General features: G+C 49.2%; 1 protein-coding gene across 1 annotated transcript in view; it reads right to left on the minus strand.

Annotated features, from left to right (window-relative positions):
- Positions 1–510: 510 nt before the first annotated feature.
- DMC1 (DNA meiotic recombinase 1) overlaps positions 511–22,979 on the minus strand; it is a 286,638-nt gene continuing 264,169 nt past the window's right edge. The window contains exon 12 of the mRNA XM_069737606.1: positions 511–580. Within this exon, the coding sequence (XP_069593707.1) occupies positions 511–580 (70 nt within the window). The remainder of the gene's footprint in view (positions 581–22,979) is intronic.

Genomic DNA, 22,979 nt, shown 5'->3' on the forward strand with positions numbered 1-22,979 from the left:
ATAATCATATGAATATGCATAGCTCGATTGCTAGCAGAGCATCTTTGGCGTGCTCTAATACTATGTTCCAGTTGCCGTGGTAGACATGCAGCCAGAGCGACTGGAACATAGCATTAGAGCAGTGTTCCCCAACTCCGGTCCTCAAGAGCCACCAACAGGTCATGTTTTCAAGATTTTCTTAGAATTGCACAGGTGATTGAATGCTTGCTTGTCCAGGTGTTAAGGAAATCCTGAAAACATGACCTGCTGGTGGCTCTTGAGGACCGGAGTTGGGGAACACTGCATTAGAGGATGCCGAAGATGCTCTTTTAGCAATTGAGCATGCTTGGATAGCACCTTATCCGACAACGCTCGCTTATCACTAATGACAAATATTTTTTGCAAATTAAACCATAGAACCAATTAATAAAAATGATATAACATGTCTGCAGTAGATATAAAAGCAAGTTACTAGAAAACTGCTATTTAAACCTATTAAACCTTTTTTAAATAGTTTGCATAGATCAAGTATCACTCCTTTGCGTCATTAATACCACCAGCGGTGATTGCAAATGTGGCTTCATTTTCTGGCATCTCAGGGCTGTCAACAAAAAATGTAAATAATTATTATGGATTTTTTCTAATTTTTCATTTTAGGATTTAATATACTTTTCAAAATAAAATGGGTTTTCTGTTAATATTTTTTATCCAATAGGCTATCAAAGGGGCACACACAGGGAATTATTACTTTCTAGGGGGCAAAATGTGGGCGCTGTTTTCTAGGGCACTTCCACCCGGCATTAATATATTATAAAGGGATGCTGTAGAATTTAGAAGGCACAGAGAACCACACAGCAGGTGCAGTAATAGGGACACATATGGCAGAGGCTTATCATTGGGGTATCAGGTGCAGTAATAGGGACACATACGGCAGCGGCTCAGTATTAGGTATCAGCAGGATGAGGTTTTTGTGCAGGTTGGGGATAGATGGTGAAGGGGCTGGAATGTGAGAAGTGAAACGTGTCTTTGTTGTATTCTCTGGAGCCGAGTCCTGGCTGGAAGAAGTTGTCGTGTCGGTCTGGGCCAGATGGAAAAGAGGGGAAAAGTGAACGATTCCATCAGAAACATCGTAGGCGTAAATCATTATCTGTAACTGTGCTGGGATCTGCTATATGTTCTGTAGGACTGGTATCTACCACTGACCATATGGCGGTAATATCCATGTTGGTCTTTATATAGAGGTTATCTTCAGTAATAGCGCGGACATCTGCTGAGGTTCTCCTCCACTATTAGGGTGCGTCATCGAGTTCTAATCAAGGTTACCTGGTTAGGGGCCCACTCAGAAGCTTCGGATACCCCTGAGCCAAAACCCTAGCTACGCCTCTGCCAAGGGGGATACATTTTTAAAAAATATATTATGGGCATCATAGACACCCTTGCCAAAAATTGAACTGCATGTAGCGGCACAGAATACATTAAGTGTGGTGATCTAGTGATGGAGAATGAGGAGACATTGCTGAAGGCCTCATGAAAAAATAGGCACAATGTAAAGAAGTGTGTCTCCTAGACTTGTAATGCCCATACACGCAGTGCATGGGCTGACAAACATTTCCCCAAGGGGGATACATTTTTAAAAAATATATTATGGGCATCATAGACACCCTTGCCAAAAATTGGACTGCCTGTAGCGGCACAGAATACGTAAAGCCTGGTGATCTAGTGGTGGAGAATGAGGAGACATTGCTGAAGGCCTCATGAAAAAATAGGCACAATGTAAAGGAGTGTGTCTCCTAGACTTGTAATGCCCACACACACAGTGCATGGGCTGACAAACATTTCCCCAAGGGGGATACATTTTTTTAAAATATACTATGGGCATTATAGACACCCTTGCCAAAAATTGGACTGCCTGTAGCGGCACAGAATACGTTCAACCTGGTGATCTAGTGGTGGAGAATGAAGAGACATAAAGATAAATCATACGGAAAAATAAAAAAAAAAACAATGTGAATCCACCGATGAAAGTAAAAAAAACAAAAGGGAGGGGCGAACAAAGGTTCATATACTGTATATAGCACAGCCACGTAGTATATAGCACAGCCCACGTAGTGTATAACAGCCCACGTAGCATATAACACAGCCCACATAATATATAGCACAGCCATGTAGTAAATAGCACAGCCATGTAGTATATAGCACAGCCACGTAGTATATAGCACACTGCACAGCCACATAGTAGATAGCACAGCCACATAGTATATAGCACAGCCACGTAGTGTATAACAGCCCACGTAGCATATAACACAGCCCACGTAGTATATAGCACAGCCATGTAGTATATAGCACAGCCATGTAGTATATAGCACAGCCACGTAGTATATAGCACAGCCACGTATTATATAACACAACCACGTAGCATACAACACAGCCCACGTAGTATATAGTACAGCCATGTAGTATATAGCACAGCCGCGTAGTATATAGCACAGCCCACGTAGTATATAGCACAGCCCACGTAGTATATAACAGCACACATAGTATATAGCACAGCCACGTAGTATATAGCACAGGCCACGTAGTATATAGTACAGCCCACGTAGTATATAACAGCCCACATAGTATATAGCACAGCCACCTAGTATATATCACAGCCACATAGTATATAGCACAGCCACATAGTATATAACACAGCCCACATAGTATATAGCACAGCCACGTAGTATATAGCACAGCCAGTCATGTAGTATATGGTCTATAAGTCCCACCCACACCCACCATCACTCAGATGCCATACTGTAGGTCTGTGGAGGCCCCGTACAGTCGCAACTTGTCCTCCCAGGCTGCATCCCCTGGCAATGCTTTGGTTTGGGACCAGCCTGGAACTTGGAAGGAAGACTCACTGCTTTCAATGTCATTCACGCCGTCGCCCCCATTGTACAGGGACGGCCCGGGTGCACCGTTCACTGACTGCTGGCTGCTCGTGCTCGTCATCTTCCTGCTTGGCGTTTGACCTGGCTGGATGGTGGATGATCTCTGAGCTCACCTGTAAGTGACAACACAGACGACCGCCGGCCCGGAAGTGACTTCGTATCCATGGTGACGATGTGGTGAGTATTCCAGCACCTGCGCAGCGAAACTCAGTCACAGCGAGAGCTCTGTGCTGCACCTGCTGCCAGGGATGGCTCCGACTCCGAGTCCTGGCAGGGAGACGGAGATCACGGAGTTGATGTACACTAATACACACAGCACAGCCGGATGTAGTCCGGCTGCGGGGGCCCCCCAGGAGCACATCAGTGCAGTACCGTCCGTACTGTTACTACCTTAAATGGGCCCCCCTGTCTCGTCAGGGCCCCGGCACTTGCCCGGGTGCACCGGGTGCTGACGTCGGCCCTGTATATGTACATCTCATTTTGATGACAGTTCCCCCTGGGGGAGTTTATTTTGGTTTCTAATTAGTAACGGGCATCTGAAAACACCCTTGCACAAAAATTGAGTGACTTTTGCATCACGAAATATGTTCACCCTAGTGTTGTACTGGTTGTTGATGATGAGGATAATGAGGAGGATAACACCAAACAGACAAAATCAGGAAGTGGATAGCCATGTGTGGTTGGGGAGAGGTGCATGACAATACACCTCTACAAAAAAGACAATGTATTACAGGTTATGTTTCGCTGTTTTCACTTGGTGGTGTACAGAAATCTTTGCCAATCCAGCCCTTGTTCATTTTTATAAGAATCAGCCTGTCAGCATTTTCAGTTGACAGACGGATGCGCTTATCTGTTATAATTCCACCAGCGGCACTAAAAAGCTGCTCTAACAGAACGCTAGCAGCAGGGCAGGCCAGGACCTCAAACGCGTAGAGAGCCAGTTCATGCCACGTGTCCAGCTTGGAAACCCAATAATGAAAAGGCACAGAGGAATCACGGAGGACGTTTGTACAATCTGCAAGGTACTCCCTCAGCATCTTCCCAAACATTGCTCTTCTTGTGACAGCACGCCTTGCCTCTGTGCCAGCACAATGGGAGGCTCTGAGAAAACTGTCCTAGAACTTGGCCACTGTTCCCCTGCCTGAGCTGAATTGTACTTCTGTCTCTCTCGCTTGGACTCCTTGGTTGTACAACAAACTCTGAAATCTGCTGCCAGCGTTTTCACATGGGAATTTTCTAAGTAATTCTGCTACATGGGCCCTCTGGTACTGCAACATTTTAGTACACCTCTCTGCCTCTGGTTAAAGAGATTGAAAGTTCTCCATGTAGCTTGGGTCTAGAAGTGTCACCAACCAGTAATTAGTGTCACCAAAAATTTTTATAATGCGAGGGTCACGTGAAATGCAGCACAACATAAAGTCAACCATGCTTGCCAGACTGCTAGCAGGCAAGACTTCAGTGTACTCACAAACAGGACGACTGACCATGCTGTCCTCCTTCTCGTCCTCCTCCTCGCCCTCCTCCTCAGGCCATCTCTGCTGAACAAACAGTATGACAGCTGTGCTTGTAGTACCTTCTATAGCGCATGAAAGTAGCTCCTTTTCAACATATGCAGTGTAGAGTTCCAACACGTGCGGACATCAGACACCAGTCAGTGAGCTGGAAGCTGTAAACACTGCTGAAGCACGGCAAGGTCGGCTGGAACTGTAGCTGACTTTCTAAAATGGGCAGACAGACAGTGTACTTTCACTAGCAGATCCGGCAGCTCCGGGTAGCTTTTCAGAAAACGTTGAACCATAAAGTTAAGCATATGGGCCAGGCAAGGTAAGTTGTGTGAGCTTACCTTGAATCAGAGCCGCCACCAGGTTCTGGCCATTGTCATACACGACCATGCCTGGCTGTAGGTTCAGCGGTGTCATCCAAATATCTGACTGCTCTTTCAGCGTTGTCCACAACTATTCTGCATTGTGCGGTTTGTCACCTATGCAGATTAGTTTCAACACAGCCTGTAGCCGCTTGGCTGAGGCAGTGCTCCAGTGCTTCCAGCTTCAGACTGATGTGTTGATTTCAGAGATGGAGGCTGAAGAGAAGGAGGAGGAGCTGCAGGAGATGTAGACTGTAGGGGCAGCCCTGATTGACATAGGGCCTGCAATCCTCGGCCTTGGGAGGATGTGTTCCATCCCAAGGTCTGAATGGGTCCCGGCTTCCACTATGTTAACCCAGTGTGCCGTCAGTGAGATGTACCATCCCTGCCCACAAGCACTTGTCAATGTGTCCGTGGTTAGGTGGACTTTCCCAGTAACAGCATTGTTGAGGGCACGGGTAATGTTGTGGGACACATGCTGGTGTAATGCCAGTACGGCACACCAGGAGAAATAGTGGCAACTGGGGACAGAGTACCTTGGGACAGCCACCACCATCAGGTTGCGGAAAGTTTCTGTCTCAACGAGACTAAAAGGCAACATTTCGAGCGCAAGCAGAAGAGAAATGTTAGAATTTAGTACTCTGGCCTGTGAGGCATTGGCTGGGTATTTCCGCTTGCGTTCCAATGACTGGGGTATAGACAACTGAAGGCTGTGCTGGGTCAAGGACGTGGACGGGTTTGATGATGGTGCTGCTTGACTGTGGGCAACAACAGGTGCAGGGCTAGAGGCATATTCACATGCACAGTGGACTGGGGATTGGCTTCTACACAAAACAGTGGAAGAAGCAGTGGTGTCACCTGCAGACAGTGCTCCTGGAGCCTGGGGTTCGGCCCACAAAGTCAGGTGCTTTGCTGCCATGTGACTGATCATGCTGTTGGTGGTCAGCCTGGTAGTTTTGCTACCCCTGCTGATGTGGGCATGGCAGGTGCTGCAAATGGCCTTTTTTGGGGTTATCGGCAGAGTCTATAAAAAATAACCAGACTCGGGAAGATCTAACAGTTGGAATGGCACCTTCCCTCATGCTGGTGTTACGGGGAACAGATGCACACCTTCTGTATGTGGCCACCACACTGCTTCTTCCTGCCTGTTGGGGTGATATGCCTCCTTCTCCATGTGTGCTGCCATCCTCGCTCTGCATGTCCTCCTGCCAGGTTGGGTCAATCACTCTGTCATCCACCACCTCATCTTCCACATCCGCACCCTGCTCCTCCTGACTTTCTGGCAATTGTGTCTCATCATCGTCCACCTCTTGTGACACTTTCCCACCATCGCCTTTGTGTGACCATGGCTGGTCAAAGATTTGGGCATCGCTACATGCAACCTCATCTGGCCCCACTTCAAGTTGACCGGCCGAGAGTATGGAATCTTGAAAGGGAATACTGAACAGCTCTTCTGAGTGTCCAAGTGTGGGATCAGTTGTCTCAGGGCACGTGGCATGGTGGGAGGAAGGAGGATTAGAGTGAGGAATATCCAGTCCACACTCATGGCTACTTAGACTTGACCGTGTGGAAGACATGGTGGTGGTGGTGACTAAGTGACTGGAAGCATTATCCACTATCCAACCAACAACTGTTTCACACTGCTCTGGCTTCAATAGTGATGTGCTGCGATCCCCTAGAAACTGGGACAGGAAGGTCAAGTGAGAAGATGTGGGTCTTTGCTGTGGCCCACTTTCAGATAGGCCACGGCCTCGTCGTCTGCATGCACCATCAGCATCATGTCCACTTCCCTGTCCCTTGCTCCTTCCCTTGCCCATTTTAAATGGACTACTGAACTATTTCAAAATCTCAACACAAATGTATTTATTTGGAGCAAAATTATATCTGATCAGTATGCCTTCAAAGCTACGATTTTTCCACCACAGATACAACAGGTCTCAGCCTGACAAAACAGACTGTATACATTTTTTTTTTTTTTTGTTTTTTTAAGAGAATCTTTTTTTAAAAGAGTGGGAAAAGGCTAGCAGACAGAACTATGAAACTTATGCCTTCGAAGCTACAATTTTTCAAACACAGATACACAGTGTTAGGAGTCGAGTTTCCTCTGCTGCACAGGAGGAATCTCGATCCGTGTCTGCTGCGGTCTCCCATTCTTCATCGGCCGCAGTGGGGTCTGCTCAGCGGAGGCGTCGCTCCCAACGTCTTGCTGGGACTGATTCTGTGCAGAGGGTTACTGCTGCCTTTTCTGGCTCTCCTGTTGTACCCTGCACTGATCTGCGGCGAGCAGGCTTCTCTGGGACTAAGTCCTTATTTTCACACTCTGAGCATGCCCAGGGCAAGATCTCCCGTTGGAGATCAAGGGTCACATGCTCAGGTACTGCAGCACATTCCATTGGTCCTCCAGGAAGGTCCTGAAAGGGAAAAACTTCGGTAGCAGCTTCCTGTGCTGCAACTATATAAACTGCGCATGACCGCACGGCCATGCGCTAGTATTGTCTTGTAAATATGTGTGTGTGTTGTGAGTGAAAGTCGCTCTTTAAATAACCCTCCCTATTGGATGACTGTTCGCGGAAGGTGTATGTTTGCTATCGAGCACCCGACTTATCCAACAGCACGTAACACACATTACAGCTACCAGTTGCTGTGTCCGCCAGTACGGCGCCGTGCGCTTGCTCTGCGCTTTCCTGACCCAAGCCTGGGTGGTTAGTGGCGTCCGTCAGTGCGGCACCGCACGCACTCTTGTGCCTTTATATTATTATTTATGTTCCTCTGACACCCCAGTTGCGGTGTCGAGCGCATGGGGTCTTCTGAACTCAAATCCTCAGTCTCGGGTTTGAGATTAGTGACTCCTTGCTTGCGCTCTATGTGCGGTACCGCGGTCCTGTGACGCAACAGGGTCGCTTCCTTCACACAGGGTGAAGCTAACCCATGTGTGTATTCTTATAGTACCGCCATATAGTCCGTCTTTACTAGCAGCAGGGTTTTTACCTGCACGGTGGACCTCGGACTGCGAACGCACCTAGTTCCATTTCATCTATACTTGGTGCGTTCCGCCAGTCCATAACAGAATACTAGCGCCAAGGTCTGGCTAGTAATGACGGACGATCAGCGTCTACAGCGGTACATCCAGCAGCTGGAGGGAAGGTTGGCGGCTCTAGAGCGTTCAACCTCAGCTGTGGATGTTACTGCTGTCGCTGTTCAGGCTGCAAGTGTGGCTGCAGCTACCTTGTGCACTGCCGCCCCTGTACCGACGCTATCTCGCCTCCCGCTACCAGAGAAATTTTCTGGTGACAGTAAGTCCTGTAGGGGTTTCGTGAGTCAGTGCTCAATACATCTCGAGCTTCTGGCCTCTCGTTTCCCTACAGAGTGGGCTAAGGTGGGCTTTATCATATCCTTATTGTCGGACAGGGCGTTGCAGTGGGCTACGCCGCTGTGGGAGCGTGGCGATCATGTGGTGCAGAGTGCTCCGTTATTCCTGAGCACTCTGAAACAGGTTTTCTTAGGACCGCGTGTCACCCATGATACGGCGCTCCAACTGTTGGCATTGACTCAGGGCTCGTCCTTTGTCAGCCTTTTTGCCGTCCACTTCCGCACTCTAGCATCTGAGCTGGAGTGGTCGGATAAAGCCCTTATCCCTATATTTTGGAGGGGGCTGGCTGACCACGTTAAGGACGCCCTGGCCACTAGGGAGATTCCCGCCACACTGGAAGAATTAATAACAATATCTACTCGTATTGACCTCCGTTTTCACGAGCGGAGGTTAGAGCGAGCCCAGTGTAGGCAGAGGTTTCGGCTGGCTCCCACCTTCGCCAAACCTTTGGAATCTCCAGTCCAGGCTCCTGAGTCCCATGAACCTAAGGTAGTGTCACGAGCGGGATCTAAGTCCCGGACCGCTCGTGCACTCCAGGTTTGCCATGTATGCCAACAGTCAGGACATCTTGCCACCAGATGTCATCAGCGGTCGAGGAAACGTCAGCGTCTAGTGGTAGTAGGTGGAGGTGCACTAGACACTGCGACGTTTGCCTCCAAATTGTCCTTTAAGGGGACAATTACTTTTGGCTCATCCTCCCACTCGGTAGAGCTCTGCGTGGATTCTGGGGCGGAGGGCAATTTTATGTCTTCTGCCTTCGCCCAACGTCACGCAATACCCCTGGTTATGCTATCTCAACCAGTAACGGTACGAGTGGTGAATGGGTCGACACTCCCCGCACAGATAACACATCAGACCATTCCTTTTACTCTGTCCATGTCACCATCCCATCAGGAGATTATATCTCTGCTCATCATTCCTGAGGGGATTGATGAGGTCCTGTTGGGGATACCTTGGTTACGGTACCACTCTCCTCACATCGAGTGGTCCTCAGGCAGAATTCTGGGATGGGGTGAATCATGTGGGGGTAGGTGTCACCGAGAGTGCGTTTAGGTTGCTACTACTGAGGTACCCGCAGATCTATCCTCTCTCCCCAAGCAATATTGGTCTTACACAGACGTGTTCTCCAAAAAGGCGGCGGAGACCCTTCCGCCCCATCGCCCCTATGACTGTCCTATCGATCTCTTGCCTGGTGCGGAGCCTCCCCGGGGTCGAGTTTATCCATTATCTCTCCTGGAGACAGAGGCCATGTCTCAGTACATTCAAGAGAATCTGGCAAGAGGGTTTATCAGGAAGTCAGTGTCACCTGCTGGGGCAGGGTTCTTCTTCGTGCAGAAGAGGAATGGGGAACTACGTCCATGCATAGACTACAGGGGTCTTAACGCTATCACCGTTAAGAACAAGTATCCTTTGCCCTTGATATCCGAGCTCTTCGATAGGCTTCGGGGAGCTAGAGTGTTTACTAAATTAGATCTGCGGGGTGCTTATAACCTGATTCGCATCCGTGAGGGGGACGAATGGAAAACGGCGTTTAACACCAGAGATGGGCACTATGAGTATCTGGTGATGCCCTTCAGGCTCTGTAATGCCCCAGCCGTTTTCCAAGACTTTGTCAACGACATCTTCCGGGATATGCTTTCCACCTCGGTTGTAGTCTATCTGGACGATATTCTCATCTTTTCTCCAGATATTGACTCCCATCGGAGAGATGTTGGCAGAGTCTTCGACCTCCTACGGGCAAACTCTCTTTATGCTAAGTTGGAGAAGTGTATGTTTGAGAAGGAGTCTTTACCGTTCCTGGGCTATATCATCTCCGCCCAGGGATTGGCTATGGATCCTGCCAAACTACAGGCTGTGATGGACTGGCAAGAGCCCCATTCTCTTAAAGCGGTGCAGCGCTTTATGGGGTTCATTAACTATTACCGCCAGTTCATTCCCCACTTCTCAACTCTGGTAGCTCCCTTGGTAGCCCTCACCAAGAAGGGAGCGAATCCCAAATTGTGGTCGGAAGGGGTCTCCAAGGCCTTCACTTCTATTAAGTCCCACTTTGCTAGCGCTCCCATCTTACATCGTCCCAATGTGGATAAGCCATTCCTAATGGAGGTGGATGCCTCATCCGTTGGTGCTGGAGCAGTCCTCTATCAAAAGGATGCTCAAGGTCGGAAGCATCCATGCTTCTTCTTCTCTAAGACCTTCTCGCCAGCGGAGAGAAACTACTCCATCGGGGACAGGGAGTTGCTAGCAATGAAGTTGGCCTTTTCAGAGTGGAGACACCTTCTGGAAGGTGCGCGGTTTCCCTTCCAAGTTTACAAGGACCACAAAAATTTGGTCTACTTGCAAACAGCCCAGCGGCTAAATTCTCGCCAAGCCAGATGGTCCTTGTTCTTTTCCCGGTTCCACTTTTCCCTTCATTTTCTCGCCGGGGAGAAGAATATTCGTGCTGACGCTCTCTCTCACTCCCTTATGTAAACTGAAGAGGAGGAAGAGGAGCCTCGGCTTATTGTCCCTTCTGAGAGCCTGAGAACCGTAGCGCCGGTTTTGCTGGAGTCTGTGCCACCGGGCAAGACTTTTGTGCCCATTAATTTGCGACCGGAGGTTCTCTCTTGGGCTCATTCGTCCAGGGTGGGTGGACACTTTGGGACAAAGAGGACATCTGAGCTACTGGCGAGGACGTACTGGTGGCCGCATATGGTCCGGGATGTCAGGGATTATATTCTGGCGTGTGTCTCCTGCGCCAAAAATAAATCTCCGCATCAAAGGCCAGCTGGGTTGCTCTATCCCTTGCCGGTGGCAGATAGGCCCTGGGAGATGGTCGGGATGGACATTGTCGTGGGTTTGCCCAAATCTCGCGGCTGTACCATCATTTGGGTCATCACCGATCATTTCTCAAAAATGGTGCATTTGGTGCCGCTACCACGGTTACCTTCTGCACTGGCCTTGGCAGCGTTGTTCATTAAACACATCTTCCGCCTACATGGTATGCCTGACAAAATTGTCAGTGACCGGGGTCCCCAGTTTGCGTCTCGGTTCTGGAGAGAGCTTTGTCGTCTTCTCAGTATTGAGTTGAATCTCTCTTCCGCTTATCATCCCGAGACGAATGGGTTGGTAGAGAGGGCCAACCAGACCTTGGTCACATACCTGCGACATTTTGTTTCAGCCAGGCAGGATGACTGGGCATCCTTGCTATCATGGGCAGAGTTTGCGCTGAACAACGCCGTAGCCGACTCCACTGGACAAACCCCATTCCTCCTCAACTATGGTCAGCATCCACGGGTACCTGTGCCTATGCCCGTGTCTTCCGCAGACTCCAGGGTGGCAGACTGGGCTGTGGAGGCACGGGATATTTGGGACCACACTCAGGATGCCATTTGGGCCTCTAAGGAGAGAATGAGGTCCTCCGCCGATGCTCATCGGCGCCCCGCTCCGACCTTTGCTCCTGGCGACTTAGTGTGGCTCTCCGCCCGTAACATCAGGCTGCGAGTTGAGTCCACTAAGTTTGCTCCTCGCTACATTGGCCCGTTTAAGGTTCTGTAACAGGTCAACCCTGTGGTCTACCATTTGGGTATTCCTCCACGCCTTGGTATCACCGATACTTTTCACATTTCCCTCTTAAAGCCCGTTCGTTTGTCCCGGTTTTCTGAGTCATCTGCTGGGACATCGGGTTCATCCACGGATGAGTTTGAGGTGAATGCTATTGTGGGGTGCAAGGTGGTACGTGGCAAGAAATTTTATCTGGTGGACTGGAAGGGTCACGGCCCAGAGGATAGAACCTGTGAGCCTGTGGAGCACATTCGGGCTCCGCTGCTTATTGCAGCTTTTGAGCGTAGTGAGGCTCAAGGAGGGGGGGGCCCTAGGAGGGGGGGTAATGTTAGGAGTCGAGTTTCCTCTGCTGCACAGGAGGAATCTCGATCCGTGTCTGCTGTGGTCTCCCATTCTGCATCGGCCACAGTGGGGTCTGCTCAGCGGAGGCGTCGCTCCCAGCGTCTTGCTGGGACTGATTCTGTGAAGAGGGTTACTGCTGCCTTTTCTGGCTCTCCTGTTGTACCCTGCACTGATCTGCGGCGAGCAGGCTTCTCTGGGACTAAGTCCTTATTTTCACACTCTGAGCATGCCCAGGGCAAGATCTCCCGTTGGAGATCGAGGGTCACATGCTCAGGTACTGCAGCACATTCCATTGGTCCTCCAGGAAGGTCCTGAAAGGGAAAAACTTCGGTAGCAGCTTCCTGTACTGCAACTATATAAACTGCGCATGACCGCACGGCCATGCGCTAGTATTGTCTTGTAAATATGTGTGCGTGTTGTGAGTGAAAGTCGCTCTTTAAATAACCCTCCCTATTGGATGACTGTTCGCGGAAGGTGTTTGCTATCTAGCGCCCGACTTATCCAACAGCACGTAACACACATTACAGCTACCAGTTGCTGTGTCCGCCAGTACGGCGCCGTGCGCTTGCTCTGCGCTTTCCTGACCCAAGCCTGGGTGGTTAGTGGCGTCCGTCAGTGCGGCACCGCACGCACTCTTGTGCCTTTATATTATTATTTATGTTCCTCTGACACCCCAGTTGCGGTGTCGAGCGCATGGGGTCTTCTGAACTCAAATCCTCAGTCTCGGGTTTGAGATTAGTGACTCCTTGCTTGCGCTCTATGTGCGGTACCGCGGTCCTGTGACGCAACAGGGTCGCTTCCTTCACACAGGGTGAAGCTAACCCATGTGTGTATTCTTATAGTACCGCCATATAGTCCGTCTTTACTAGCAGCAGGGTTTTTACCTGCACGGTGGACCTCGGACTGCGAACGCACCTAGTTCCATTTCATCTATACTTGGTGCGTTCCGCCAGTCCATAACAGAATACTAGCGCCAAGGTCTGGCTAGTAATGACGGACGATCAGCGTCTACAGCGGTACATCCAGCAGCTGGAGGGAAGGTTGGCGGCTCTAGAGCGTTCAACCTCAGCTGTGGACGTTACTGCTGTCGCTGTTCAGGCTGCAAGTGTGGCTGCAGCTACCTTGTGCACTGCCGCCCCTGTACCGACGCTATCTCGCCTCCCGCTACCAGAGAAATTTTCTGGTGACAGTAAGTCCTGTAGGGGTTTCGTGAGTCAGTGCTCAATACATCTCGAGCTTCTGGCCTCTCGTTTCCCTACAGAGTGGGCTAAGGTGGGCTTTATCATATCCTTATTGTCGGACAGGGCGTTGCAGTGGGCTACGCCGCTGTGGGAGCGTGGCGATCATGTGGTGCAGAGTGCTCCGTTATTCCTGAGCACTCTGAAACAGGTTTTCTTAGGACCGCGTGTCACCCATGATACGGCGCTCCAACTGTTGGCATTGACTCAGGGCTCGTCCTTTGTCAGCCTTTTTGCCGTCCACTTCCGCACTCTAGCATCTGAGCTGGAGTGGTCGGATAAAGCCCTTATCCCTATATTTTGGAGGGGGCTGGCTGACCACGTTAAGGACGCCCTGGCCACTAGGGAGATTCCCGCCACACTGGAAGAATTAATAACAATATCTACTCGTATTGACCTCCGTTTTCACGAGCGGAGGTTAGAGCGAGCCCAGTGTAGGCAGAGGTTTCGGCTGGCTCCCACCTTCGCCAAACCTTTGGAATCTCCAGTCCAGGCTCCTGAGTCCCATGAACCTAAGGTAGTGTCACGAGCGGGATCTAAGTCCCGGACCACTCGTGCACTCCAGGTTTGCCATGTATGCCAACAGTCAGGACATCTTGCCACCAGATGTCATCAGCGGTCGAGGAAACGTCAGCGTCTAGTGGTAGTAGGTGGAGGTGCACTAGACACTGCGACGTTTGCCTCCAAATTGTCCTTTAAGGGGACAATTACTTTTGGCTCATCCTCCCACTCGGTAGAGCTCTGCGTGGATTCTGGGGCGGAGGGCAATTTTATGTCTTCTGCCTTCGCCCAACGTCACGCAATACCCCTGGTTATGCTATCTCAACCAGTAACGGTACGAGTGGTGAATGGGTCGACACTCCCCGCACAGATAACACATCAGACCATTCCTTTTACTCTGTCCATGTCACCATCCCATCAGGAGATTATATCTCTGCTCATCATTCCTGAGGGGATTGATGAGGTCCTGTTGGGGATACCTTGGTTACGGTACCACTCTCCTCACATCGAGTGGTCCTCAGGCAGAATTCTGGGATGGGGTGAATCATGTGGGGGTAGGTGTCACCGAGAGTGTGTTTAGGTTGCTACTACTGAGGTACCCGCAGATCTATCCTCTCTCCCCAAGCAATATTGGTCTTACACAGACGTGTTCTCCAAAAAGGCGGCGGAGACCCTTCCGCCCCATCGCCCCTATGACTGTCCTATCGATCTCTTGCCTGGTGCGGAGCCTCCCCGGGGTCGAGTTTATCCATTATCTCTCCTGGAGACAGAGGCCATGTCTCAGTACATTCAAGAGAATCTGGCAAGAGGGTTTATCAGGAAGTCAGTGTCACCTGCTGGGGCAGGGTTCTTCTTCGTGCAGAAGAGGAATGGGGAACTACGTCCATGCATAGACTACAGGGGTCTTAACGCTATCACCGTTAAGAACAAGTATCCTTTGCCCTTGATATCCGAGCTCTTCGATAGGCTTCGGGGAGCTAGAGTGTTTACTAAATTAGATCTGCGGGGTGCTTATAACCTGATTCGCATCCGTGAGGGGGACGAATGGAAAACGGCGTTTAACACCAGAGATGGGCACTATGAGTATCTGGTGATGCCCTTCAGGCTCTGTAATGCCCCAGCCGTTTTCCAAGACTTTGTCAACGACATCTTCCGGGATATGCTTTCCACCTCGGTTGTAGGCTATCTGGACGATATTCTCATCTTTTCTCCAGATATTGACTCCCATCGGAGAGATGTTGGCAGAGTCTTCGACCTCCTACGGGCAAACTCTCTTTATGCTAAGTTGGAGAAGTGTATGTTTGAGAAGGAGTCTTTACCGTTCCTGGGCTATATCATCTCCGCCCAGGGATTGGCTATGGATCCTGCCAAACTACAGGCTGTGATGGACTGGCAAGAGCCCCATTCTCTTAAAGCGGTGCAGCGCTTTATGGGGTTCATTAACTATTACCGCCAGTTCATTCCCCACTTCTCAACTCTGGTAGCTCCCTTGGTAGCCCTCACCAAGAAGGGAGCGAATCCCAAATTGTGGTCGGAAGGGGTCTCCAAGGCCTTCACTTCTATTAAGTCCCACTTTGCTAGCGCTCCCATCTTACATCGTCCCAATGTGGATAAGCCATTCCTAATGGAGGTGGATGCCTCATCCGTTGGTGCTGGAGCAGTCCTCTATCAAAAGGATGCTCAAGGTCGGAAGCATCCATGCTTCTTCTTCTCTAAGACCTTCTCGCCAGCGGAGAGAAACTACTCCATCGGGGACAGGGAGTTGCTAGCAATGAAGTTGGCCTTTTCAGAGTGGAGACACCTTCTGGAAGGTGCGCGGTTTCCCTTCCAAGTTTACAAGGACCACAAAAATTTGGTCTACTTGCAAACAGCCCAGCGGCTAAATTCTCGCCAAGCCAGATGGTCCTTGTTCTTTTCCCGGTTCCACTTTTCCCTTCATTTTCTCGCCGGGGAGAAGAATATTCGTGCTGACGCTCTCTCTCACTCCCTTATGTAAACTGAAGAGGAGGAAGAGGAGCCTCGGCTTATTGTCCCTTCTGAGAGCCTGAGAACCGTAGTGCCGGTTTTGCTGGAGTCTGTGCCACCGGGCAAGACTTTTGTGCCCATTAATTTGCGACCGGAGGTTCTCTCTTGGGCTCATTCGTCCAGGGTGGGTGGACACTTTGGGACAAAGAGGACATCTGAGCTACTGGCGAGGACGTACTGGTGGCCGCATATGGTCCGGGATGTCAGGGATTATATTCTGGCGTGTGTCTCCTGCGCCAAAAATAAATCTCCGCATCAAAGGCCAGCTGGGTTGCTCTATCCCTTGCCGGTGGCAGATAGGCCCTGGGAGATGGTCGGGATGGACATTGTCGTGGGTTTGCCCAAATCTCGCGGCTGTACCATCATTTGGGTCATCACCGATCATTTCTCAAAAATGGTGCATTTGGTGCCGCTACCACGGTTACCTTCTGCACTGGCCTTGGCAGCGTTGTTCATTAAACACATCTTCCGCCTACATGGTATGCCTGACAAAATTGTCAGTGACCGGGGTCCCCAGTTTGCGTCTCGGTTCTGGAGAGAGCTTTGTCGTCTTCTCAGTATTGAGTTGAATCTCTCTTCCGCTTATCATCCCGAGACGAATGGGTTGGTAGAGAGGGCCAACCAGACCTTGGTCACATACCTGCGACATTTTGTTTCAGCCAGGCAGGATGACTGGGCATCCTTGCTATCATGGGCAGAGTTTGCGCTGAACAACGCCGTAGCCGACTCCACTGGACAAACCCCATTCCTCCTCAACTATGGTCAGCATCCACGGGTACCTGTGCCTATGCCCGTGTCTTCCGCAGACTCCAGGGTGGCAGACTGGGCTGTGGAGGCACGGGATATTTGGGACCACACTCAGGATGCCATTTGGGCCTCTAAGGAGAGAATGAGGTCCTCCGCCGATGCTCATCGGCGCCCCGCTCCGACCTTTGCTCCTGGCGACTTAGTGTGGCTCTCCGCCCGTAACATCAGGCTGCGAGTTGAGTCCACTAAGTTTGCTCCTCGCTACATTGGCCCGTTTAAGGTTCTGTAACAGGTCAACCCTGTGGTCTACCATTTGGGTATTCCTCCACGCCTTGGTATCACCGATACTTTTCACATTTCCCTCTTAAAGCCCGTTCGTTTGTCCCGGTTTTCTGAGTCATCTGCTGGGACATCGGGTTCATCCACGGATGAGTTTGAGGTGAATGCTATTGTGGGGTGCAAGGTGGTACGTGGCAAGAAATTTTATCTGGTGGACTGGAAGGGTCACGGCCCAGAGGATAGAACCTGGGAGCCTGTGGAGCACATTCGGGCTCCGCTGCTTATTGCAGCTTTTGAGCGTAGTGAGGCTCAAGGAGGGGGGGGCCCTAGGAGGGGGGGGTAATGTTAGGAGTCGAGTTTCCTCTGCTGCACAGGAGGAATCTCGATCCGTGTCTGCTGTGGTCTCCCATTCTGCATCGGCCACAGTGGGGTCTGCTCAGCGGAGGCGTCGCTCCCAGCGTCTTGCTGGGACTGATTCTGTGAAGAGGGTTACTGCTGCCTTTTCTGGCTCTCCTGTTGTACCCTGCACTGATCTGCGGCGAGCAGGCTTCTCTGGGACTAAGTCCTTATTTTCACACTCTGAGCATGCCCAGGGCAAGATCTCCCGTTGGAGATCGAGGGTCACATGCTCAGGTACTGCAGCACATTCCATTGGTCCTCCAGGAAGGTCCTGAAAGGGAAAAACTTCGGTAGCAGCTTCCTGTACTGCAACTATATAAACTGCGCATGACCGCACGGCCATGCGCTAGTATTGTCTTGTAAATATGTGTGCGTGTTGTGAGTGAAAGTCGCTCTTTAAATAACCCTCCCTATTGGATGACTGTTCGCGGAAGGTGTTTGCTATCTAGCGCCCGACTTATCCAACAGCACGTAACACACATTACAGCTACCAGTTGCTGTGTCCGCCAGTACGGCGCCGTGCGCTTGCTCTGCGCTTTCCTGACCCAAGCCTGGGTGGTTATTGGCGTCCGTCAGTGCGGCACCGCACGCACTCTTGTGCCTTTATATTATTATTTATGTTCCTCTGACACCCCAGTTGCGGTGTCGAGCGCATGGGGTCTTCTGAACTCAAATCCTCAGTCTCGGGTTTGAGATTAGTGACTCCTTGCTTGCGCTCTATGTGCGGTACCGCGGTCCTGTGACGCAACAGGGTCGCTTCCTTCACACAGGGTGAAGCTAACCCATGTGTGTATTCTTATAGTACCGCCATATAGTCCGTCTTTACTAGCAGCAGGGTTTTTACCTGCACGGTGGACCTCGGACTGCTAACGCACCTAGTTCCATTTCATCTATACTTGGTGCGTTCCGCCAGTCCATAACACACAGATACACCAGGCCTCAGCCTGACATAACAGACTGTATAAAATATATTTTTTTTGGGGGGAGTAAATATTTTGAAAAAAAAAAGGAGAACAAGGCTAGCACACAGAACTATGATACGTATGCCTGCAAAACTACGATTTTTCCACCACTGATACACCAGGCCGCAGCTACAGATAACAGACTATCTATTTTTTTTTTCTCTTGTATGTGAAATTTGGTAAAAAATTAAAAATGAGTACAACAAGGCTAGCAGACAGAACTGTGAAACTTATACCCGTGAAACTACGATTTTTCCACCACAGATACACAAGGCCTCAGCCTGACATAACAAACTCTATAAATTTTCTGGGGGGCTTTGGAGAATTTTTAAAATAAAAAAATTGGAACAAGGCTAGCAGACAGAACTATGGAACTTATGCCTGCGAAGCTATGATTTTTCAAACACAGAACCACCAGGCCTCAGCCTGACATAGCAGACTGTATAATTTCTTTTGGGGGTTTTGGAGAATTAAAAAAAAAAAGAGTGGAACAAGGCTAGCAGACAGAACTGAACTATGAAACTTATGCTTCCGAAGCTACGATTTTTCCACCACAGATACAATAGGCCTCAGTCTGACATAACAGACTGTATAAAAAATTTGGGGATTTGGGATAGTTTAAAAAAAAAAAAGAGTGGAACAAGGCTAGCAGAACTATGAAACTTATGCCTGCAAAGCTACGATTATTCCACCACAGATACACAAAGCCTCAGCCTGACATAACAGACTGTATAATTTTGGGGTGGTTTTTGGAGAATTAAAAAAAAAATAGAACAAGGTTCGCAGACAGAACTATGGAACTCATGCCTGCGAAGCTACGATTTTTCAAACACAGATACACCAGGCCTCAGCCTGACATAACAGACTGTATAAAATATTTTTTTTGGGGGGGGTGAATTTTTGAAAAAAAACAAAACAAAAAAGGAGAACAAGGTTAGCACACAGAACTACGATACGCAACCTGCGAAACTACGATTTTTCCACCACCGATACACCAACCGTCAGTCTCAGATAACAGACTGATCTAAATGTAGCCTTGATTTTTTTACAATTTTCACATTCCCCGAGACCCACAGACATGGTGGTGAAGTCAGCATACTCCTGTCCCCACAATGCACTTTCCAGATCATCCCCCCAGTTCCATTACTCTTATTCCCTTCTTTTCAGGTCTATACCATTAAGCTCTTCCGGCCCCTCTCCCTCAAAGTAGCGGTCATATACCGCCCCCCATGCTCATCCACCCACTTCCTGGTTGCCGCACTTCATGTCCTCAGAACTACCAACCATTATCCTGGGAGACTTCAACATCCCCATTAACAGCCACATTTCCACTTCTGCATCCCAGCTTCTATCACTAACCACTTCTCTAGGCCTCTCACAGCTCCCAACCTCTGAAACATACACAGAGAGTAACACCCTTGACCTGGTCTTTTGTTGTGAATTCTGTGGCCAAGCTCCCTCCTGTGGTCGTGAGTGGTACTGCGGCTGGTTCTGTCTATAAGCTTCCTTTGGTGGATGAGAGTGGTACTGCGGCTTCTGAGTTTCCTTCCTCAGGTGATGAGGTTAAGTCATTAGGTGCTGCTCTATTTAACGCCACCTGGTGCTTTGATCCTGGCCTCCAGTCAATGTTCTAGTATTGGTCTTGCTTCCTCCTGGATCGTTCCTGTGGCCTCTCTATCCTGCATAAGCTAAGTTCTGCTTGTCTTATTTTTGTTTGCTATATTTTCTGTCCAGCTTGCTATATTGGTTTTTTCTTGCTTGCTGGAAGCTCTGAGACGCAGAGGGAGCACCTCCGTACCGTTAGTCGGTGCGGAGGGTCTTTTTGCCCCTCTGCGTGGTTGTTTGTAGGTTTTTGTGTTGACCGCAAAGCTATCTTTCCTATCCTCGGTCTATTCAGTAAGTCGGGCCTCACTTTGCTAAATCTATTTCATCTCTGTGTTTGTATTTCATCTTTACTCACAGTCATTATATGTGGGGGGCTGCCTTTTCCTTTGGGGAATTTCTCTGAGGCAAGGTAGGCTTATTTTTTCTATCTTCAGGGCTAGTTAGTTTCTCAGGCTGTGCCGAGTTGCATAGGGAGCGTTAGGCGCAATCCACGGCTACCTCTAGTGTGGTGTGTTAGGATTAGGGATTGCGGTCAGCAGAGTTTCCACGTCTCAGAGCTTGTCCTATGTTTTTGGTAAATGTCAGGTCACCTTGTGTGCTCAGAACTTCAAGGTCCATTGTGGTTCTGAATTACCTGTTCATAACAGTACTGGAGGCCCAAAGTACTAATGCTTCTCAATAGAGGGAAAAGAGAAGTTCTGAGACCATTTTTTTTTCTTTGCACTGTGATCTGTCTTTCTTTTCCCCTTTACATCAGGGTGGTTCAGAACACAGGTGTGGACATGGATATTCAGGGTCTGTCCTCTTTGATGGATAATCTCAATATAAGAGTACAGAACATTCAAGATTTAGTGGTTCAGAATCCTATGTTAGAACCTAAAATTCCTATTCCTGAGTTATTTTCTGGAGATAGAGCTAAGTTTTTGAATTTTAAAAATAATTGTAAACTGTTTCTGGCTTTGAAACCCCGCTCCTCTGGTGACCCAGTTCAACAAGTTAAAATCATTATTTCTTTATTACGTGGCGACCCTCAAGACTTAGCATTTTCCCTTGCGCCGGGAGATCCTGCATTATGTAATATTGATGCGTTTTTTCTGGCGCTCGGATTGCTGTACGACGAACCTAATTCAGTGGATCAGGCAGAGAAAAATTTGCTGGCTCTGTGTCAGGGTCAGGATGAGATAGAGATTTATTGTCAGAAGTTTAGAAAGTGGTCCGTGCTCACTCAATGGAATGAATGTGCGCTGGCAGCTATTTTCAGAAAGGGTCTCTCTGAAGCCCTTAAGGATGTCATGGTGGGATTTCCTATGCCTGCTGGTCTGAATGAGTCTATGTCTTTGGCCATTCAGATCGGTCGACGCTTGCGCGAGCGTAAATCTGTGCACCATTTGGCGGTATTATCTGAGCATAAACCTGAGCCTATGCAGTGCGATAGGACTTTGACCAGAGCTGAAAGGCAAGAACACAGACGTCAGAATGGGCTGTGTTTCTACTGTGGTGATTCCACTCATGCTATCTCCGATTGTCCTAAGCGCACTAAGCGGTTCGCTAGGTCTGCCACCATTGGTACGGTACAGTCGAAATTTCTTTTGTCCGTTACTTTGATCTGCTCTTTGTCTTCCTATTCTGTCATGGCATTTGTGGATTCAGGCGCTGCCCTGAATTTGATGGACTTGGAGTATGCTAGGCGCTGTGGGTTTGTCTTGGAGCCCTTGCAGTGTCCTATTCCATTGAGAGGAATTGATGCTACGCCTTTGGCCAAGAATAAGCCTCAGTATTGGACCCAGCTGACCATGTGCATGGCTCCTGCGCACCAGGAGGATATTCGCTTTCTGGTGTTGCATAATCTGCATGATGTGGTCGTGTTGGGGTTGCCATGGCTACAAGTCCATAACCCAGTATTAGATTGGAAATCAATGTCTGTGTCCAGCTGGGGTTGTCAGGGGGTACATGGTGATGTTCCATTTCTGTCTATCTCATCATCCACCCCTTCTGAGGTCCCAGAGTTCTTGTCTGATTACCGGGATGTATTCGATGAGCCCAAGTCCAATGCCCTATCTCCGCATAGGGATTGTGATTGTGCTATCGATTTGATTCCTGGTAGTAAGTTTCCTAAGGGTCGACTGTTTAATTTATCTGTACCTGAGCACGCCGCTATGCGGAGTTACGTGAAGGAGTCTTTGGAGAAGGGTCATATTCGCCCGTCATCATCGCCATTGGGAGCGGGTTTCTTTTTTGTGGCCAAGAAGGATGGTTCGCTGAGACCTTGTATTGATTACCGCCTTCTAAATAAAATTACGGTCAAATTTCAGTACCCCTTGCCGCTGCTGTCTGATTTGTTTGCTCGGATTAAGGGGGCTAGTTGGTTCACCAAGATAGATCTTCGTGGTGCGTATAATCTTGTGCGTATCAAACGGGGCGATGAATGGAAAACAGCATTTAATACGCCCGAAGGCCATTTTGAGTACCTGGTTATGCCATTCGGACTTTCTAATGCTCCATCAGTGTTTCAGTCCTTTATGCATGACATCTTCCGAGAGTACCTGGATAAATTCCTGATTGTATACTTGGATGATATTTTGGTCTTCTCGGATGATTGGGAGTCTCATGTGAAGCAGGTCAGAATGGTGTTCAAGGTCCTGCGTGCTAATTCTTTGTTTGTGAAGGGGTCAAAGTGTCTCTTTGGTGTTCAGAAGATTTCATTTTTGGGGTTCATTTTTTCTCCTTCTACTATCGAGATGGACCCTGTTAAAGTTCAGGCCATTTATGATTGGACTCAGCCAACATCTCTGAAGAGTCTGCAGAAGTTCCTGGGCTTTGCTAATTTTTATCGTCGCTTCATCGCTAACTTTTCTAGCATTGCTAAACCGTTGACTGATTTGACCAAGAAGGGTGCTGATGTGGTCAATTGGTCTTCTGCTGCTGTGGAAGCTTTTCAGGAGTTCAAGCGTCGTTTTTCTTCTGCCCCTGTGTTGTGCCAACCAGATGTTTTGCTTCCGTTCCAGGTCGAGGTTGATGCTTCCGAAATTGGATCAGGGGCTGTTTTGTCGCAGAGAAGTTCTGATTGCTTGGTGATGAAACCATGCGCCTTCTTTTCCAGGAAATTTTTGCCTGCTGAGCGAAATTATGATGTTGGCAATCGAGAGTTGCTAGCCATGAAGTGGGCATTCGAGGAGTGGCGTCATTGGCTTGAAGGAG

This window comes from Ranitomeya imitator, chromosome 8 (genome assembly GCF_032444005.1).
Source record: "Ranitomeya imitator isolate aRanImi1 chromosome 8, aRanImi1.pri, whole genome shotgun sequence".
NCBI classification, from domain to species: Eukaryota; Metazoa; Chordata; class Amphibia; order Anura; family Dendrobatidae; genus Ranitomeya; species Ranitomeya imitator.